The 19,087-nt window shown below is 35.5% G+C and overlaps 1 protein-coding gene across 3 annotated transcripts in view; it reads left to right on the top strand.

Moving 5' to 3' along the window:
- LOC115217678 (solute carrier family 46 member 3-like) overlaps positions 1-8,926 on the top strand; it is a 44,471-nt gene extending 35,545 nt beyond the window's left edge. For all 3 annotated transcript variants that reach the window (XM_029787428.2, XM_036507574.1, XM_036507573.1), the window contains exons 2-4: positions 1,403-1,486; positions 3,977-4,133; positions 7,251-8,926. In XM_029787428.2, coding sequence (XP_029643288.1) covers positions 1,403-1,486; positions 3,977-4,133; positions 7,251-7,461 — 452 coding nt within the window. In that variant the 3' untranslated portion in view covers positions 7,462-8,926. The remainder of the gene's footprint in view (positions 1-1,402; positions 1,487-3,976; positions 4,134-7,250) is intronic.
- The last annotated feature ends 10,161 nt before the right edge of the window (positions 8,927-19,087 follow it).

Below are 19,087 nucleotides of genomic sequence, written 5' to 3'. Positions count from 1 at the left end.
ATAGAGGACTATTGTACTTTGTAGAAAATGTAATCATTATTTATTTTCCATTAGGATGTTTCCTTGAATAATTACTATCAGTCTTTGTGTTGTTTTCCGCCGCAAGCTTATATATATATATATATATATATATATATATATATATGCATAACTATTATCCTATTAATTGAAGAAGTTGAATTATACCGAAACAATGTCCGAAACTGACACAGTGTCTCTTAAAGAGCAGACTATTATTCTCTTCTCTAGATAACTATTTCCAATTTTAATTTAACGTCAGTTCATCTTAGAGATAATATCTTTTTCCTTTCTTTATTTCGGATTGTAGCGCTTGCTTTTGATTATTTGTTTTTAGCAAAGTTATCCTCACCGATGATATATATTCATGAAAAGATATTATTATTATTATTATTACACGCGCGCGCACACACACACACACACAAAATTACAAGTATGTTAAATAACCTGACAGTGAACTATCTCTTCCAGCCTGTGGTATTTGAGACATTTGAAGGGACTGAGCCACTAACCACGAAGTTCTTGTCATCATTGGCAGCATGCCTCACCGAGGTGTCAAGTGATACTCATGAAAGCGTTTGGCTTTTCCAACGCCTTAGCCATGCTATCGCCTGTAATAATGCTGCGAGTGTGTTGGCTTACTTCACTAGATTCCGATGAACCTTGTGGTGTGTAACCAATTGAAGCACTTGGTGCTGCATTGATGCTTTTTATCCTCTTTTTTTCTCTCTCCACTCTTTCCTTTTTTCTCCAGTTTTTTTTCTTTGCTTTGTTCTTCTTTTGTAAAATCTTATATTACGGAATAATCATGACTATTGTCTAGGATTTATATTCTAATGTGGTTTTGTATTATTCATATATCATATACATACATGTTACATATGTTATAAGATTATATACATTTTTAACTTCATGCTTTCAATAAATAAAGAACATAGATTCTTGATTTATTAAAATTATCTCTGTCTCAAAGGAGAATCATAATTACTAAATGGCAATTCTGGACAGCTCAAGGCGAAATAATTTCAGGAATAAAGGGTTCTTCAAAACTGAAATTTCATTATCAATTGGACAAGCTTATTGTCTGGAGATAAGAACATTGTTGTGGACATGTGCTTCTGGCTCAATAGTCGTCATCAGCACCACGATTGTCCAACTTTATTTCCAGTAGCCAAAAGACTTAGCTTTATACAAAAAGAGTAGAAAACATACATACACACGCACATATGCATATGTACGCGCGCGCACACACAAACTCACACACACACATGTACAAACACTCACACACACGCACATACAAATACATGTATGTATGAAAATACATATATCGCACCATTAGAAAGAATAATAAACAAAACATTCAATTATTTTTCTCAAATTTCAGCCGGATTAGTTGGTGCTCCCGGATTGCTGTCTTTTGCGATGATACGGACAATCGTTTCACAACTTTCGGATGCTACAGAACAAGGTAAACAGTGACTATTATTTCCATTAGAAAAGAAAATGGCCAAAGAAGCCTTTCAACAGCTTTCCTTGTAATGGTGATAGATACCAGATTCAGTAAAACACTAAACAAAATGGCTTCTGAATTTAGTGATGCCCCTTTAACTTTTGAGACCAAATCTTGAAGGGGTTTAGATTATATATAATATTGGTCTATAGGTGACGGTGATTTATAGGTGAGTGATAGTTAATAACAAAACCTATTAATTAGATTGTTGAAACACCACTGAAAAAACAAGTTAAGTACTAGGAGCAACTATATAACCTCTGACTTTAGGGCTTCTGCCTATGTTAGAAATTAGCATGTATCTTTCAAGTGGAACAAACTATAGAACACTTAGCAAGATAAGTCACGGTATTTAGCTATCTCCTGTATGTTCTGAGTTCAAATTCTGTAGCGGTCGACCTAGTTTTCTGTCTGAGTGTGAGCAATGAAAATAATCAACGAATACCAGAAATATGGATCGATTTCCTCTACATTTCTCAGTCACTACTAATTGTGATCATTTGTAATGTCTCAACCATATATTTTTGACTTACCTTATTGCCAAGGGATTATATATGATAGTTATCTATAGGTGGATGTGAATGTAATTTATAAATGAGTGATAGTGAATAATAAAACCTACCAGATTGTTGGAACACCACTGAATTTTTCACCAAGTCAGTCTACAACCGACCACTGTACTCCCCATATAAATATTAGTTGCATTCGATCTCAGCAATACAAACTAATACTCTAGTCCAGAGGTTCCCAACCTTTTCACAGTAGTTCCCAAGCCTTTTTATTTAAATGAGCTTTCCCACGGCCCCTTTTAATATGCTTATTCTTGTGTGTGTGTGTGTGTGTGTGTGTATGTAAAGGCGGCGAACTGGCAGAAACGTTAGCACGCCAGGCAAAACGCTTAGCGTTATTTCGTCTAGCGTTACGTTTTGAGTTCAAATTCCGCCGAGGTCGACTTTGCCTTTCATCCTTTCGGGGACGATTAAATAAGTACCAGTTAAACACTGGGGTCGATGTAATCGACTTAATCCCTTTGTCTGTCTTTGTTTGTCCCCTCTATGTTTAGCCCGTGTGGGCAATAAATATATATATATATATATATATATATATATATATATATATATATATATATATATATATATATATGAAATTTTGAATTTAGTTCACAAACCCTTTGTGTACTAACTTTGTGGACCCCAGGTTGGGAACTACTGCTCTAATCGATTAAAAAAACCATTGCTAATTGTTGTTAGCTGTAAACATTATTTCTTCGTGACACTTATATGCTCAACTGCCTGCTGCACATGTCCGATGTTGTTAACTTCAGGTAGCCCTAATAGATCAAAGTTATGACCAAAGAATTCAAATCTATTTTTCCTTTTCTTTTTATTTTTTTTGCGGAGTTGGATTCTACGGACTACATTATCCAATGTATCTAGAAGGCAACGAGCTGGCTGAATCATTAGCGTACAGGACAAAATGCTAGGCAGCATTTCGTCCGTCTTTATGTTTTGAGTTCAAGTTCCGCTGAGGACGACTTTGCCTTTCATCCTTTCAGGGTCAATAAAATAAGTACCAGTTAAGTATTGGGGATCAATGTAATCGACTTGCCCCTCTCCCCAAAATTGCTGGCCTTGTGCCAAAATTTGAAATCAATATAGATTGTCTTACACACAATTGTGATTTATTAAACAAGGTAAGCAATAGTTTTTCTGTTTTATTTTATTTATTATCTTAGCTTCCATTTAAAACTTTCCATGGCCAACAATTATTGGTCAATAATAATTTATTTATTTTTATTTAATACCCAGAGTGCCACCAAATGAAACAACCCTAAGAACCACTAGATTTAGGAGTAAAAAGACAAGTTACTTCTTCTAACCTTAATTTATCCTTTTGGAGGTAGCACAAAGGTCAATAAAATGCATACCAATGGAACATTCGAAGTAACTGACTAACTCTTCTCCTCTCCCTAAAATTGATGGTCTTGTGTCAAACTTTAAGACCATTAATATATTCCTTCTGTGCTCAAATCCGGTTGAGGTTAACTTTGTCTGTCATCCCTCTGGAATCAATGAAATAAAATATCAATCATACATTAGAGATGATGTAATCGACCATCCCCCCTCTCCCCTCAAAATTGCTGACCTAAATTAAAACCTATATTTCTTGATAAGGGTGTTGAACTGGCAGAATTGTTAGAACATCGAGGAAAAATGCCTTGAGGCATTTGTTCCGGCTCTTTATGTTCCTAGTTCAAATTTTGCCAAGGCAATTTTACTTTTCCTAAAGTACCAGCCAGACAAATGCTGGGATTGATATAATCATCTGAATTTTTTCCCCTACCAAATTTCTAGCCTTGAGCCCTTATAAGAAACATTTATTCTTTCATTCATTGATTCCTCTGGTAATTTATTCTGCCGTTTTTATCTCCTTCCATCAAATGTGCAGGTTCAGTTTTTGCGGGTCTTGGAACAGTAGAAGCTATTTGTGGAATGACCAGTTCTTTGATGTTAAACTCTATTTATGCTCACACTTTACTCTGGATGAAAGGATTTGTCTTTGTGGTCGTGGCCATCTGCTGCATTGCTCCAGCATCACTTTTACTGTAAGTATTTCATTGTTTTATGTTGTTGTTTTTTCCCATCCACCCCATTAAGTCGATAAAAAGATAATGTGCATTGTTGAAAGTTGGGTCTTTTGTTTTGTTTGAGCCATATTTCAGATGTGAAAAAAACAAAACAAAAAAAAAAAAAAACTAGAAACACTGTGTTTCAACAAAAATGAAAGAAAAAGTATTACGAAACATGAGTTCAATTTGGAATCAAAACTGCTCCCCAAACACAATTTTCTAGTAGTATTGCAATAAAGAGAAACACATTTTTCCAGGGTGTATAAAGAATTGGGGTAATAGCTCATATACTGAGTTGAAACTTTCTGTAGACCATTTGATGAGTTTTTAGCGAAGTAGCACGTCCTCTAAACCATTGGCTCTTAAATATATCTCTAAAAAGTTCTATTCTTTTAGAATCAATGACAAAATATTTGTAACGGTAATGGTTAAGGTGGAATTGAGGTCACCAATGTAACGGTTTGTATTATGATATATGTTGGTTATTGGCAGTTAGCGATTGTAACAAGTGTTACTGTTGCAGATGTATAAGATGAACGAAGAACAATGATTGAATTTATAAAGAAATATTAATTTACCGTTACTTTGTATATACACAAAACAACGACGGGTTGGTATGTATAATTAGTAAATGGAAAAGTATGCGAGGTAAAAAGAATTAATTCGGCTGGTATATGCGTACACATTCTCGTAGCAGTAAACCATTGATAGTGATAGAATGATGTAAGAGAAAAAAAATTGAGCTAGTGAGAGTTATAGAGTCAAGGTAAGTTGTGTCTCTTAGTTGACTGATTGTAACCTTCTTTCTCCCTCTCGCCGTGTGTCTTTAGTGGCTGCCTGCTTGAGGCTATGACTCTAGTTGTCTCACTAGCTGATTTTGGATTACCAAATTCTTGTATTTATAATTATCGCAAGATAGCGAGAAAAAGAGACATTTTGTTGAGAACAATGGATTTCATTGGAGGTCTGTTATCTCCATTCTAACTTTTAGTGAAATAAAAGAGGTTAGAAGGGTAAAATAGCAAAGGCATTATTCTGCTTAGCTAAAGCGTCTGGTAAAGTAACTGCTGTCACTCACAGAAAAGCTATTGCTTTACTTTGAGAAAAGTGCTGTGGAAGTGTTAAGTGAAATTTGGCAACCAAGGATCGAATCCACACCATGCCTGCATGAAGCCACTACACATTGATTCTATTGAACCTATTGATCTCTGTTATATCCACAGGTTATTGAGCTCAGCCCTGAAAATTAACAAAACACAAATTATTTTTATAGTGTCTCATCCTCACAAAAAATCCTATGATACTTATTTATAGATTGGTGAACTGGGTCATTGCGTGTTTTGTATTGGTAAGGAATACTAGCTCATCCTATTGATTTGACAAACGTAACTCTATGTATCTCTTTTTTCTATTTAACTATAGTGAATATAGTAAATAGGTGTAGGAGTGGCTTTAATGGCGATTTTTCATGAAATAAAGTAGCTTGTTTACCAACCACATGGTTCCGGGTTCAGTCCCACTGCGTGTCACCTTGGGCAAGTGTCTTCTACTATATCCTCGGGTCGACCAAAGCCTTGTGAGTGGATTTGGTAAATGGAAACTGAAAGAAGCCCGTCGTATACATGTATATATATGTGTGTATATGTTTATGTGTCTGTGTTTGTTCCCCCAACATCGCTTGATAACAGATGCTGGTGTGTTTACGTCGCCGTAACTTAGCGGTTCGGCAAAAGAGACCGATAGAATAAGTACTAGGCTTACAAAGAATAAGTCCTGGGGTCGATTTGCTCGACTAAAGGCGGTGCTCCAGCATGGCCACAGTCAAATGACTGAAACAAGTAAAAGGGTGTATACCAGACAATATGTATGTGTCGGTGGCAAAAGACCAATGACTAATCTCGAGAGAGAAAAATACCACCAACTTTATTGTAGCAGACATTGAGAGGGTGGTAAGAAAGAGAGGTGGTCACTCTTCAGTGGGAAAAAATAAGCTCCAGCAAACCAACTCTTCAACGCAGTTTCGATTCCACTACATTGTTAATGTTAAGGTTATCTCTACAGGTTTTCTATAGCAATTATAGCCAGCACTGATTTTCTTACAACGTTTCGTATCTGAGATGCCTTATGTAAACAACTATGAAATCGAAGCAGCTTCCCAGAATGTGCTTAATAGTTAAAAGTGGAATATCCAATAATGTTACACCGCTATATTTAGTGGTTATTTAAGCAATGTGTTTGTGGAGGATTAATGGGTTGGATGGGTGGTGATGAAGGAGCAAAAACTCCAGAAATATGGCATATATACGCCTGTTACCAATTTTTCATCTTTGACCTCATAATTGATACATCAAGTGTCTCGGATACGAAGCGTCATAACAAAATCAGTGCTGGCTATAATTTCCATAGAAAATCTGTAGAAATAACCTTAATGAGTGATGTAATAGCAATGCTAACACAGCGGGAGTGTGTTATGGATGCATAACGAAATATGGTGTTCCTAAAGGTCATTGATAATTGTTAATGCTATTGGGAAGGAAACAAACATTACAACTCTTGGGATCTTTTCGGTTTGAACGGCAGTTTTTTCTTGCGGTGTCATATGAAATTGTCACCCATAATTATGACCCTAGTATCGATCTATTGCATTTCAATCTGTTTTAGGGTTAGGGTTAGTTAGAGTTAGGGGTGAGGGGAAGGGTATCTTTTTTTCTTCACAAATGTAAATAAACCCAATCTGTTTCTTAAACGAGGGACATATTCATACGGCACAGTATGTTTTCACCTCAATAGACGTCATTGATTGGTTGAAATTGCAGTAATTGAAGAAAAAAAACAACAAATATCTTACAAACTATAGAATTTTCTCAATAAAGCCAAGAGAAAAATATGTTTTATAAACACATTCTACCAGTATACGAAGTTTAAAAGTGCTTAGTTACGTGGAAATTATTTTAAAAAACTGCCGTTCAAACCGAAAAGATCCCAACTCTTGTTTTTACTCTCTAAGATGGTTTCATAATCTAATGCATACTTAAGAAACACTTGTATGATTTTAAAATGATTCTGCACAGCTTCCAATGTCTTTCTTTTCAGGGCTCTTCATTTTGTGATCAAGAAAGAACAAAAAGAGCAAGGTGAGGTAACTGTCAACACAGTGGAAATGGAATGTAAAGATAGCACACCAAGTACATCACAGAGCAATAATGAGGATGGAATGAAACACGGTAAAGTCGAAGAAGAACGAAAGGAGAGTGAATATGATAAAACTACAAAAGGGGAATACAATCTTGGATATACGAACTAGGATGAAGGAGTTTTTTAAATGTCTGCAAAGCTGACCTATTTTTGTTGTTATTTAAGCGAACTTTAAAATCACTCAATATGACAAACACAATATACCACCTATAGCAAAAAAGGAAGTAGGTCACTTTATATTTTCGTTGAGATGTTGATATGGTGGCTATGTGTTGTTTTAGACATTTAATCTCATCGTTTGTGCTTCGTTAGCTATACTTCATTCCCTTTAGTTTTAGGTATGGGCAACCATTTTCGAGAAGCGAGCTATATGAGACATGGCTCAGTTAGATTCAAGGTAATTTTTCGTTGGTGTGCCATTCAGAAGGTCCTGTGGGCCGCAATTTACCCATGACTGCTTTAGATTATTCACAAATCATTTTGAAAATCCATCTAAAAACTATCTAACTAAAGGATACTAGAAGTATTTGAAAAATACACCGATTGACATATGATGTAAATATATAAAAAAGGTAAACAAAAGGCTAAGATTAAGTGTTTGAAAAACTCATGCTATTTCAGAAGTTTTTATGTCGTATACTATGCATTTGACACTGACTCAACCCCAAAAAAGGTAAGCAGAGCCCAGGTTTCAAGACGCGAGGATTGGAAAAGAGAAGAAATGTTTACCAAATTCATCTATTTATCTACTAATTTAAAATCAATATTCTAAAACAACACTCTATTGAACTTTTTTCTAAATTAAATACTATATTACGAAGCAAATTAAGCCGTAAAAAGAGAGATCGACTTGAGAGTGAAGATGCATTAACGCGACATACCTACACAACTGTACCCCACTTCGACTTTGTTTCTTCACAACTTTCAGAAAAATGGATATTTTAAAATGAAATCTACAAATACCCTTCAGAAGGTGAAGATTCCTATTATATCGAAATTTGTGATGAAATTATTTTTCATATGGAGTGGGGCGAGGAGTTTAGGATAATTCACACGAGTTGACTTTGTCTTCTCATAACTTTAAGAAAAATAAGTAATTTTTTAAATGAAATTTTCTTTCAGATCACGATTATATTGGAATTTAATGGGAAAAAAAACATGGTGGGCACGCACACATACATACCGACACATATATATATCTAGAAAATGAGCCTTGTAATTTCGAACAAATTATGTGGTGTAGTTTGTATTTGTGCACGACCACCAATTAACTTTTTTTTTTTTCACATAAAATTCCAATATAATCGTAATTTACATCATCTGAAAGGTAGTTGTCAAAAATTGCATAAAAGAATATCCATCTTTCTGAAAGTTATCAGGAAACAAATTCCGGTAGGGGAACATTTGTGGGTAGGTATTCTTATTAAAGCAATCAACTTCACCTGATATTAAATACAAAAGTTGGCTATTTTGTCATTAAAATAACATCGATGCAGTTTTGCTATTAATTTTTATTTGTCTCTTTTTATTATATAATAATTAACGAATAAATAAATGAATAAATTATTTATAAATAATTTTCAATCCTGTTATTATTCCTTTTGATGTTTAGACCGCGACCTGGCAGAATTGTTTGTACACCAGACACAATGCTTAGCGGCATTTCATCCGTTATTTACGTTGTGTTCAAATTCCACTGTAGTCAACTTTGGCTTTCATCCTTTCAGTCACAATGAAATATACTGGCGTCGATGGAATCAACTCAAAATTTCAGGATTTATGCTCATTGTAGGTTGGATTATTCTTTACGGTGTCAGAGCGGTGAATTGGCAGAGTTGGTTGTGGTATTGAGTCACATCCCTTAACGTTTTCAGTTTCAATTTCACCAAGGTCAAATTTGCTTTTCATGCTTCCGAGGTCAATAAAACAAGTACTAGTCAGGCCCTGGGGTTCTTAGCCTGGCTGCCGGACTTTATGGATAAGCAGTTCGACATTTACAAACATGTTGGGGGTAAGCAAATATGTTTCATTCGGCATGTTAATACTCTTTAGACAAAATGAACTTGTACCAATCGCTTCTGCTCTATAACTGTATGACTTACTGTTTGTTAGAAACAATCATGTTGTTCCTTAGCATAGTCAACCCTGATCGAGTAGATCAAGGATCAAAAGTATTTTGGCGAAGATCATCGAGTCTAATTTTCAGACTGTGTTGTCAAAAATGTACTTCCTTTATTGTGTTAATTTGAGAGAGGTTTTGCTGCTATTTCTAGCAAGTCCAATGAACGCTTAGAGAATGCTTTATTTTCGGTAGGAAGTCTTAGGCGTTGCTTACAATGAAATTATCTGATCTGCGTGGCTTAGTGGTTAGGGTGTCAGCACCATGATCGTAAGATTGTGGTTTCGATTCCTGGACCGGGTGATGCGTTGTGTTCTTGAGCAAAACACTTCATTTCACGTTGCTCCAGTCCACTCAGCTGGCATAAATGAGTAATGCAGCGATGGACTGGCGTCCCGTCCAGCTGGGGAACACACACGCCATAGAAACAGGGAAACCGGACCCATGAGCCTGGCCAGGCTTTAAAAGGGCGCATTTATTTATTTTATTATAGAATACAATCAGGAAAAGTAACCACTTACATACGTAACAAATTTTGGTGGAGTTTCAGAATAGCTCACAAATATAAGTTGAATTTTCTGTTTTGATGGGAATTAAAAAAAAATTTTTTTTCACCACACAGGGTGAATTTTATGAAAAAAATTTTTGAAAATCGGATTTTCCCCTTCCCCTCCCCGGGGCCCTCATGATGTACTTTTCAAATTGTTTTTGCACAACACACTTAAAAACAATGGAAAGGAAGGGAGTCTTTTTTATTAAAAAAAAAAAAATTAATCCATGATTTTCGAACGTCGCCTCATCTTTGTCCTCACGATAGCAATCACCATTACAGTTCTTTCCCCACCATTTTTTTCAACACAAAATGAAACTTTTTCCATTCGACATAAACACAACCCTCTAAAAATTCATAAATACGAGGAAGATATGGTTCCATTATTGTGTTTAAGTTCATTTGTTTTTTTGTGTGTGTCAAATTGAAAGTGTTTGAATAAAATTATATTTCATTTTGTGCTGAAAGAAAAAAAGGGGAGAGAGCAGAGAAGAATTGTAATGGTAGTTGCTGTCGTGAGGGAGGCAGTGAGGACAGGAAAAATTATGGATTTTCATGAATTTCAATTTAAAAAAAAACCCCATCGTTTTTAAGTGTGTAGAGACAGTAGAAAAAAAAATGAAAGATCCATCGTGAGGCCCCCATCCCCCAAGGTGAGTTGAGGGGGAATTAGATTTTCCAAATATTTTTTTCATAGAAGGCTTCACCACCATCATTTTGAAGTGCGTGGTGAAAAAAAAAAAAAAAGATCCCCGTCGGTTGTATCGATATTTAACTTAGGGATATTTATCATTCCACACTAATCAAAAACCTCTGTTGGATTTATGGTGATGCTTGTGAATTGCTGCAACTTATCACTGAAATACTCTGTTGTGTCTGGGGAGAGTCATTTTCTTTTTGTGCCTTATAATGTAACACACTCACCGGTAAAATTTCCACTTGTTTCTTATTTTTATTTTCCTAAAATTTTCATTGCGTCTTGCAACCTTTTCAGTAGTTTTGAGTCAGGACTCAAGACTATTGAAATTTTACCGGTGAGTGTGTTACATTATAAGACATAAAAAGAAAATGACTGCCCCCAGACACAACAGAATATGCTTCAACTCACGAACTCATATAAAGAATCTTGCAAACCAAATCCCAAAACGAAATTATCACAGAAATAAATATATTGATACAAGGTAAGAAAATTGAAGCAGAGGTATTGTGCATTAATTTCAGATCAATGTAGACAGACTGCAAGGAGAAGAGAAAGAAAAGAGAAAAAAGTGAACAAGATAATATTTTGCCTTATTTTCAGTTCGGTGTAGGCGAAGAGGAAGAAAAAGAAAAAAAAAAAAGAATGCATCAAGGCAAAACACAAGTTGTCTGCCGAGATTTAAACTCCACCTCACCCCATATGTTTTCCTAAAGATTAGACAGAGCCGTAAATGAAAAAACAGAACAAAACTTTGTTTAGATCTTATCAGTTCTGGATTGGTAAATTTAGTACCATCCAAGATATACTTTGCAATAAGATTGGTACCATTAAGTATTTTCTATATCCCCCTGCTGCTCTGTCGATCAAGGCCTCTTAAAGGGGTACCGCATACATAAACATCCCATAGCATTACTCTGGAATAGTTAAACATTCACTCAAATATTGCTTTTCAAGCAGAGAGTATTTATGAGTTTCATTAATTCCTAAAAACAATTCTCTAAAAGATATCAATTTTCTACGCTAATGTGTAATATTATACAATTATATAGTAATTCTCTCATCACTAATGTGGTAAGTACAGTGACATCTGTGCTTTGCTGATGGAGTCTTAATAAGATCGGAACATGTTTGGAGTTGTCTGCAGTACTATGGGTTTCAAATTTTAGCTCAAGGTCCCAAATTTCAAGGGATGGGCGAAATCGATTATATCCATCCCAGTATTCAATTGGTCCATATTTTATCGATCCAGAAAGGATAATAGAGAAAGTCGACCTCGGCGGAATTTGAACTCAGAATATAAAGGCGGACGAAATACCGCAAAACCTTTTATTCGGCGTGCTAAGAATATTAAGTGCAGGCATGGTTATGTGGCTAAACAGTTCGCTTTGCAAGCAAGTGGGCTTGGGTTCAGTCTCACTGTGCAACACCTTGAACAAGTGTCTTGTTCAAGGTGTTGCGGAGTGAGACTGAACCCAATAGTCCCAGACCGACCAATGTCTTGTGAGAAGATAAGGTAAACAAAAATTGTGTAGAAGCCCATCATATGTATGTATGTATGTATGTATGTATGTATGTATGTATGTATGTATGTATGTATGTATGTATGTATGTAGGGAGAGTTTACGAAAAAAACAACAAAAGACTAAGACAGGTGGTGTAAAAAACAAACAGATGTATTAGTATAACGCTCAGGAATAGAAAAAGTCTTTTACGTTTCGAGCCAACAGAAAGGGACACAGAAAACAAGGAGAGAAAAAAATGTGTGTAGTGGCTAACGATCTATCATGGCGTATGTATGTATGTATGTATGTATGTATGTATGTATGTATGTATGTATGTATGTATGTATGTTGTATGTATGTATGCACGCACACACACACACACACACACACACTTTATTTGTGTATCAAGGCTACCATTGGTTTCATGTTAAGAAAATATCTTAATATCTTAACATTTTTCAGTCCGATCACAAAGAAAACAAGAGATCAAAGGGGCAACTCTTGGGTAACAGCTTTTGGGTGATTATCTCCCTTGTGTTCGACTTTTGGAAAAAATGTGTTTATGGGCAGTAAAATACTGAAAAGCATCAGAGTAACAAATAAACGAGTAAGGTCGCAGGTGGTCGTAGGATGCGCGAGAAACAACAGCTAAATCTCCCTTAAATAACATACCGTTTCGCATGAAAATCTTTTTGAAGCTATAAACAGAAACAAATTGCAGTTGGGACTATCCGTATTTTAAAACTATGATAAAAAAAAAAATTGGGAAAATAAGCCGAAATTTTAAGATTTATGGGGTTAAGGAAAAGATTAAAAATGATTTCATTATTGTTTTTAAATTACGTTTCATTTTCTATTTGAAAATAAAGGAAGTGTTAATTTGTGATGATGATCGCCATTTCCCAATTTTTTCCTTTTTTTAAACCTTCAAGATTTTCTCATTGTTTGTAAGTGCGTAATGCAAAAAAAAAAAAAAAAAAGGCCGAAATCGGTACTGTGTGTGAGAAGGAGATTTGAAAGATTCATAAATATTCAAAAGTTTTTTTTTTATTTTATAAGAAGCTTGCCCCCATCATTTCCAAGGGCGCACTAAAAAAAAAATTAATCTCCGTCAAAACAGAATCCATTGGATGGTGTGTGCTCTTCCGAAAAACTGCCAAGGCAGCTATCTGCTGCACACTGGCACGGAAGTAGGGATATTTGATTATGGCACATGCATTCCTTATTTTGTGCAATTAAATTGTTGTTCTACAAGTTTCGGTTGTACAGTCGTTTGGTTATTTTCATTCTTGGACAATCCATTTTCGAGATATATTTCAGTTAAAGCTTTAAGAAAAATCAAAATTTTCTTCTAGAAAAAGTTGCTTGAAAAAAATATAAGGAAATCTTTTAAATTGTTGCAAAAATTATAAATTGTTACTTCCTCTTGCAATGTTACATTTCCGAATTTCAGTTCAGTTGTGATAATGTAGCAAAGGTCTTCCCCACCCATTAAAATGTATGGAGAAAATATGTTGTTACTAAACTGTTAAAACTTTACTAACTTGATCGATCTGTGAATAAACCTGATTAATTTCATTTTATACACACTTTACTAGGATTTATGTAGAGTGTTGTTGTTATATATATATAGTATTGAGTATTAAAGGAAGTAGTGAGTACTTAGTATGAAAGATTAAGAAAATGAGAGAGACTGAAACAACGTGTTAACGATACAAGATACTTTATTCGACTGACGTTGTTGTACAAGTTAATTGTTTTGGCGGGAAACAAAGTGAAAGTCCTTTTATCAAGGGAGACAATGGGCGACGTTGATTGTTCATGTTTGTTGTGATGATTATATAACATCTTCCTTTTTTTTTTTTTTTTAATTTTTTTTATATCATCTGTATCTACAGGGAATAATTATTCGTCGTCCACTTTTTGTGGTTTTATTATTTTGTAGTGTTGAATTCTGTAGTTGTGCTGTTTTTGTTTTTTCATGCGTGTTTGTTGATTTTGGAAATATATTTTCATAATCTAATTCTTCTGTTATGCGAACGTGTTCGTTTGTTTTAAGAATATGTTGTCTATTTCGTTTGACTGTATTTCCTTCCTCTGTTATTACTAAGTATGAACGAGGTTGCTCTAGTTTTTTAATTATTTTGCCCCTTCTAAACCAATTGTTGTTAAACTTAATTCTAACCGTGTCGTGTGGTTTTAACTCTGGGAGTTCTGTTGTAATGTTTGATGTCTTCTTTTCGTGAGGCCTGATACCAATTTTGTCGTGTAGTATGTTTGGGAGATTTGTTCGCAATGTTCTATTCATTATTTGATTTGCAGGGGATGGTGCACCATTTTGTAATTTAGTCGTGCGTAATGCTAAGAGCGCTAACTGAGGTTCTTCGTCACTTTTGAATGCCTTTTTTAGCGTCTTTTTTATTGTCTGTATATTTCTCTCAACCATGCCATTCGCTTGATGATAATGCGGGCTTGTCTTCGTGTGATGAAAATGCCAATTTTTTGCAAATTTTTTGAATTCAGCCGAATTGAATTCTGGACCGTTGTCACTTACAACTGTTTGCGGAATTCCGAATTTAGCAAAAGTTTCTTTTAATTTTTTGATTACGGTTTTTGACTGGCAATCATTTATTTCGTGTAGATCAAAAAATCTTGTTGTATAGTCAATAATTGTGACATACGAATTTCCAGACAGGTGAAATACGTCTGTACCCACTTTGGTCCATGGTGTAGTAGGTATTTCATGATTTATTAGTGGTTCGGCTGCTTGTTGATTTTTGTAGTCAATGCAGTATGAGCATGTGTTAATCATGTCTTTGATTTGAGCGTTAATGCCGGGCCAGTATATACATTCCTTCGCTCTCTCTATGCATTTTTCGATACCCATGTGTCCGGTATGTATTTCCTGTAGAGCTTCTCTACGTAATGACTTAGGTACAATTATTCTTGAACCTTTTAGAACAAGACCATTGACGATTGATATTTCATCACGAACGGATACGAATGGTTTGATGTTTATTGGTATTTTGTCTTTTGGGGGCCATTCTGTTCTTGTATATGTGACGAGTGTCTGTAGAGACGGGTCGTCTGCAGTGGCTTCTTTATACTCGTTTAATTTAGTGTCGGTTATGGGGTAATTTTTTATTACTGCATGAATGTGCGATTTCATATCTTCGTCTGATACTTCTGGAGTATTTTGCTCAAGGTATGCACGTGATAGGGTATCTGCAACAATTGATTCTTTACCAGGTATGTGGTTTAGGTCAAAATCATATCTTTGTAATGTTAGTAGAAATCTTTGGATTCTGGGGGGGGGGGGGCATTTAGTGATCGATTTTTTGAATATTTGCTTCAACGGTTTATGATCATTTTCGATTCTGAAATGAGTTCCGTATATAAACTGATGAAATTTCTTGCATGCGAAAACTATACTGAGAGCTTCGCTCTCTATCGGACAGTAGTTTTGTTCCGCTTGAGTTGTTGCACGAGATGCAAACGAAACAGGTAGCCATCTTTCGTTGTGTTTCTCCTCAAGTATCGCTCCGAGCCCATGCTTACTAGCATCTGTAGTTATTTTTATTGGTAGATCTGGATCATAAAATTGTAGCACTGGTTTTCTGGTAATCATTTCTTTTAGCTTTTTTATTGCTTCGATTTGTGGTTTGTCGAATGACCATAACGTGTCACTCTGTAGAAGCTGGCGCAATGGTGCTGTGACTTCGGAGTAATTAGATAAAAATTTACATAAGTAATTTGTCATACCTAGGAATCTTTGTAATTCTTTTTTACTTGTTGGCAGTGGCATGTGAATGATTGCTTGTACCTTGGTTGGATCTTGTTTTATCCCTTCGCTGGTTAATATATGCCCAAGGTACTTGATTTGTGATTCATAGAAGATACACTTTGATTTATTTAACTTTAATCCGTGCTTTCGGATTCGATCGAAAACTTGTTGTAGTCTATTTGTGTGTTCTTCTAAAGTGTTGGACCAGATAATGATGTCATCCTGTGAATTTCTTGCTCCTTCTATGCCCTCTATTATTTTTGAAATTTCTTTTTGGAAAACTTCACTGGCGCTGTGAATTCCAAAGGGTAGTCGTGTGAAGCGATACCTTCCAAAAGGTGTGTTGAACGTTAAAAGATGGGAGCTTTCTTCGTCAACTGGAATTTGCCAGTATCCATTAGATGCACCGAGTTTTGAAAAATATTTAGGGTTATGCATTTGTGCAAAAATGTCCTCCGCTGTAGGGAGTTTGAAATGTTGCCTTTTTATGGCTTTGTTTAGATTCTTGGGGTCTAAACAGAGTCGGAGTTTTCCGTTGGCTTTTTCAACGATGACTAAGGAATTTACCCAGTCTGTAGGTTCACTAACAGGTTTTATGATATCTAATTCTGTCATTCTTTTTAATTCTTTGTTGAGTTTTTCTTTTATAGAAAAAGGAACCGATCTTGGTGGATGAATTACAGGAGTTATTTGTAGATCCACTGTGATATGATGTGTTATTGACAAAGTGCCGATTTCTCCGAAACAGTCTTCATATTTTTCTAATATGTCGTTTGTGTTCGACGAATTTATTTTTGAAATTCTCTGAATCAGGTTCAGATCTTTAGCTGTCTTTGCATCTATAACTGCGTGCGAGTTTGTTTTTGCAACAATGAATTTTATTTGCTTTGATAATTCTTTGTATTTAATGACTGCTGTGCATTTTCCTAGCACTTTTATAGCTGTGTTATTATAAGCTGATAATCGAGTTGAAGTTTTTTGCAGTTGTGGTTTTGGAATTATATTTCTATATTCTCTGAATGGCAGTACGGTTACGTCTGCTCCTGTATCTATTTTGAATGTTACATTCGAGTTGTTCACTTTTAGTTCGACCGTCCAAATGTCTTTTGGAGTCTTGAACTTTTCGATTTTGTGCACGCGGGAATTATTTGCAGTGATCATTTCGAGTGCATGTGTATCGTTATCTGATTCATCGTCGGTATGTATCTCTACTTTATGTACAAATTTTCTTGATTTGCACATTTTTGCATAGTGTCCTTGTTTCTTGCATTTTTCACATGTCTTGTGAAATGCTGGGCATTTATTTCTTTTGTGATTATAACCACAATAGTGACAGTTAGTGACGTAGTGTTGACTTGGCGCTTGAAACTTGGCGGGCTTTCTGTCACTTCCGCCTTGTTCGTTTTGATGTCTGGATTGCATATGGCGGGTTATTTGAGTTTTGGCGCCTTTTCTGTCGTGTTGACTATATACCCTCGAGATTTCGTTATCTCTTGTTTCGGATGTGGCATTTAGCATCCTTGATTGGAGTCGTGTTTGCTCTGCACTCTGACCTGCTTGAATTGTTTTTTGTAGGTCTAAATTTGGTTCTCTCAATAATCTTTCTCTTAATCTCATGTCTCTGATTCCACATATCAGAATACCTTTGGTGAGACTGTCTGTGAGGTTACCGAATTCGCACTGTTGTGCCTTTTGGCGCAACTCTACTACGTACTCATCGAATTTTTGATGTTCCGCTTGTCCACATGTGAAGAATTTGTGTCTTAGGAAAGTTATGTTTTTCCTGGGTTCACAATATGCATCGAATTTTTCGATTACTGTCTGAAGGTTCATTTCTTCGTCGGGTGAATCGAAATCCAGTGTGGAATGGATATCTCGGCCTTTAGAACCGATGCAAGTTAAAAACATTGAAGTTTTTACTTTGTCTGGCTTCATGTCACTTTCTGTTGCTATCAAAAAGAGATTGAATTCTTTTTTCCACTTTTTCCATGCTGCGGCTAGATTTTCCTGATTAAAGTCTAGGTCTTTTGGATACGGTAAATTTTCCATTTCGTCTTTGAAGTATGATTTCAACTTCTTTTTTCCTTTGGTTTCTGTATTTTGGGTTCTTTTAGAATTCTGACACCATGTTGTTGTTATATATAACAAATTATAAATTGTTACTTCCTCTTGCAATGTTACATTTCCGAATTTCAGTTCAGTTGTGATAATGTAGCAAAGGTCTTCCCCACCCATTAAAATGTATGGAGAAAATATGTTGTTACTAAACTGTTAAAACTTTACTAACTTGATCGATCTGTGAATAAACCTGATTAATTTCATTTTATACACACTTTACTAGGATTTATGTAGAGTGTTGTTGTTATATATATATAGTATTGAGTATTAAAGGAAGTAGTGAGTACTTAGTATGAAAGATTAAGAAAATGAGAGAGACTGAAACAACGTGTTAACGATACAAGATACTTTATTCGACTGACGTTGTTGTACAAGTTAATTGTTTTGGCGGGAAACAAAGTGAAAGTCCTTTTATCAAGGGAGACAATGGGCGACGTTGATTGTTCATGTTTGTTGTGATGATTATATAACATAGAGAATTGAAAACATAGAATCTAAAAGATAACTTATTTTTATACAATATTTATGCGTACTTTTCTTTTACTCTTTTACTTGTTTCAGTCATTTGACTGCAGCCATGCTGGAGCACCGCCTTTAGTCGAGCAAATTAACCCAAGGTTTTATTCTTTGTAAGCCTAGTACTTATTATATCGAACTCTTTTGCTGAACCGCTAAGTTACGGGGACGTAAACACACCAGCATCGGTTGTCAAGCGACGTTGGGGGACAAACACAGACACACACACATAAATATACATATATACGACAGGCATTTTTCAGCTTTGGTTGGCCCGAGGCTATAGTAGAAGACACTTGGCCAAGATGCCACGCAGTGGGACTGAACCCGGAACCATGTGGTTGTTAAGCAAACTACTTACCACACAGCCACTCCTGCGCCTCAGTAAATGTTTTTTCTTGCGTGCGCACACACGCCTACTCCCTACCCGCACATGCACATAAACG

This window comes from Octopus sinensis, linkage group LG11, assembly GCF_006345805.1.
Source record: "Octopus sinensis linkage group LG11, ASM634580v1, whole genome shotgun sequence".
Taxonomy (NCBI): Eukaryota; Metazoa; Mollusca; class Cephalopoda; order Octopoda; family Octopodidae; genus Octopus; species Octopus sinensis.
Note: the sequence above shows the minus strand (reverse complement) of the source record. Positions and strands in the feature narration are given on the sequence as shown.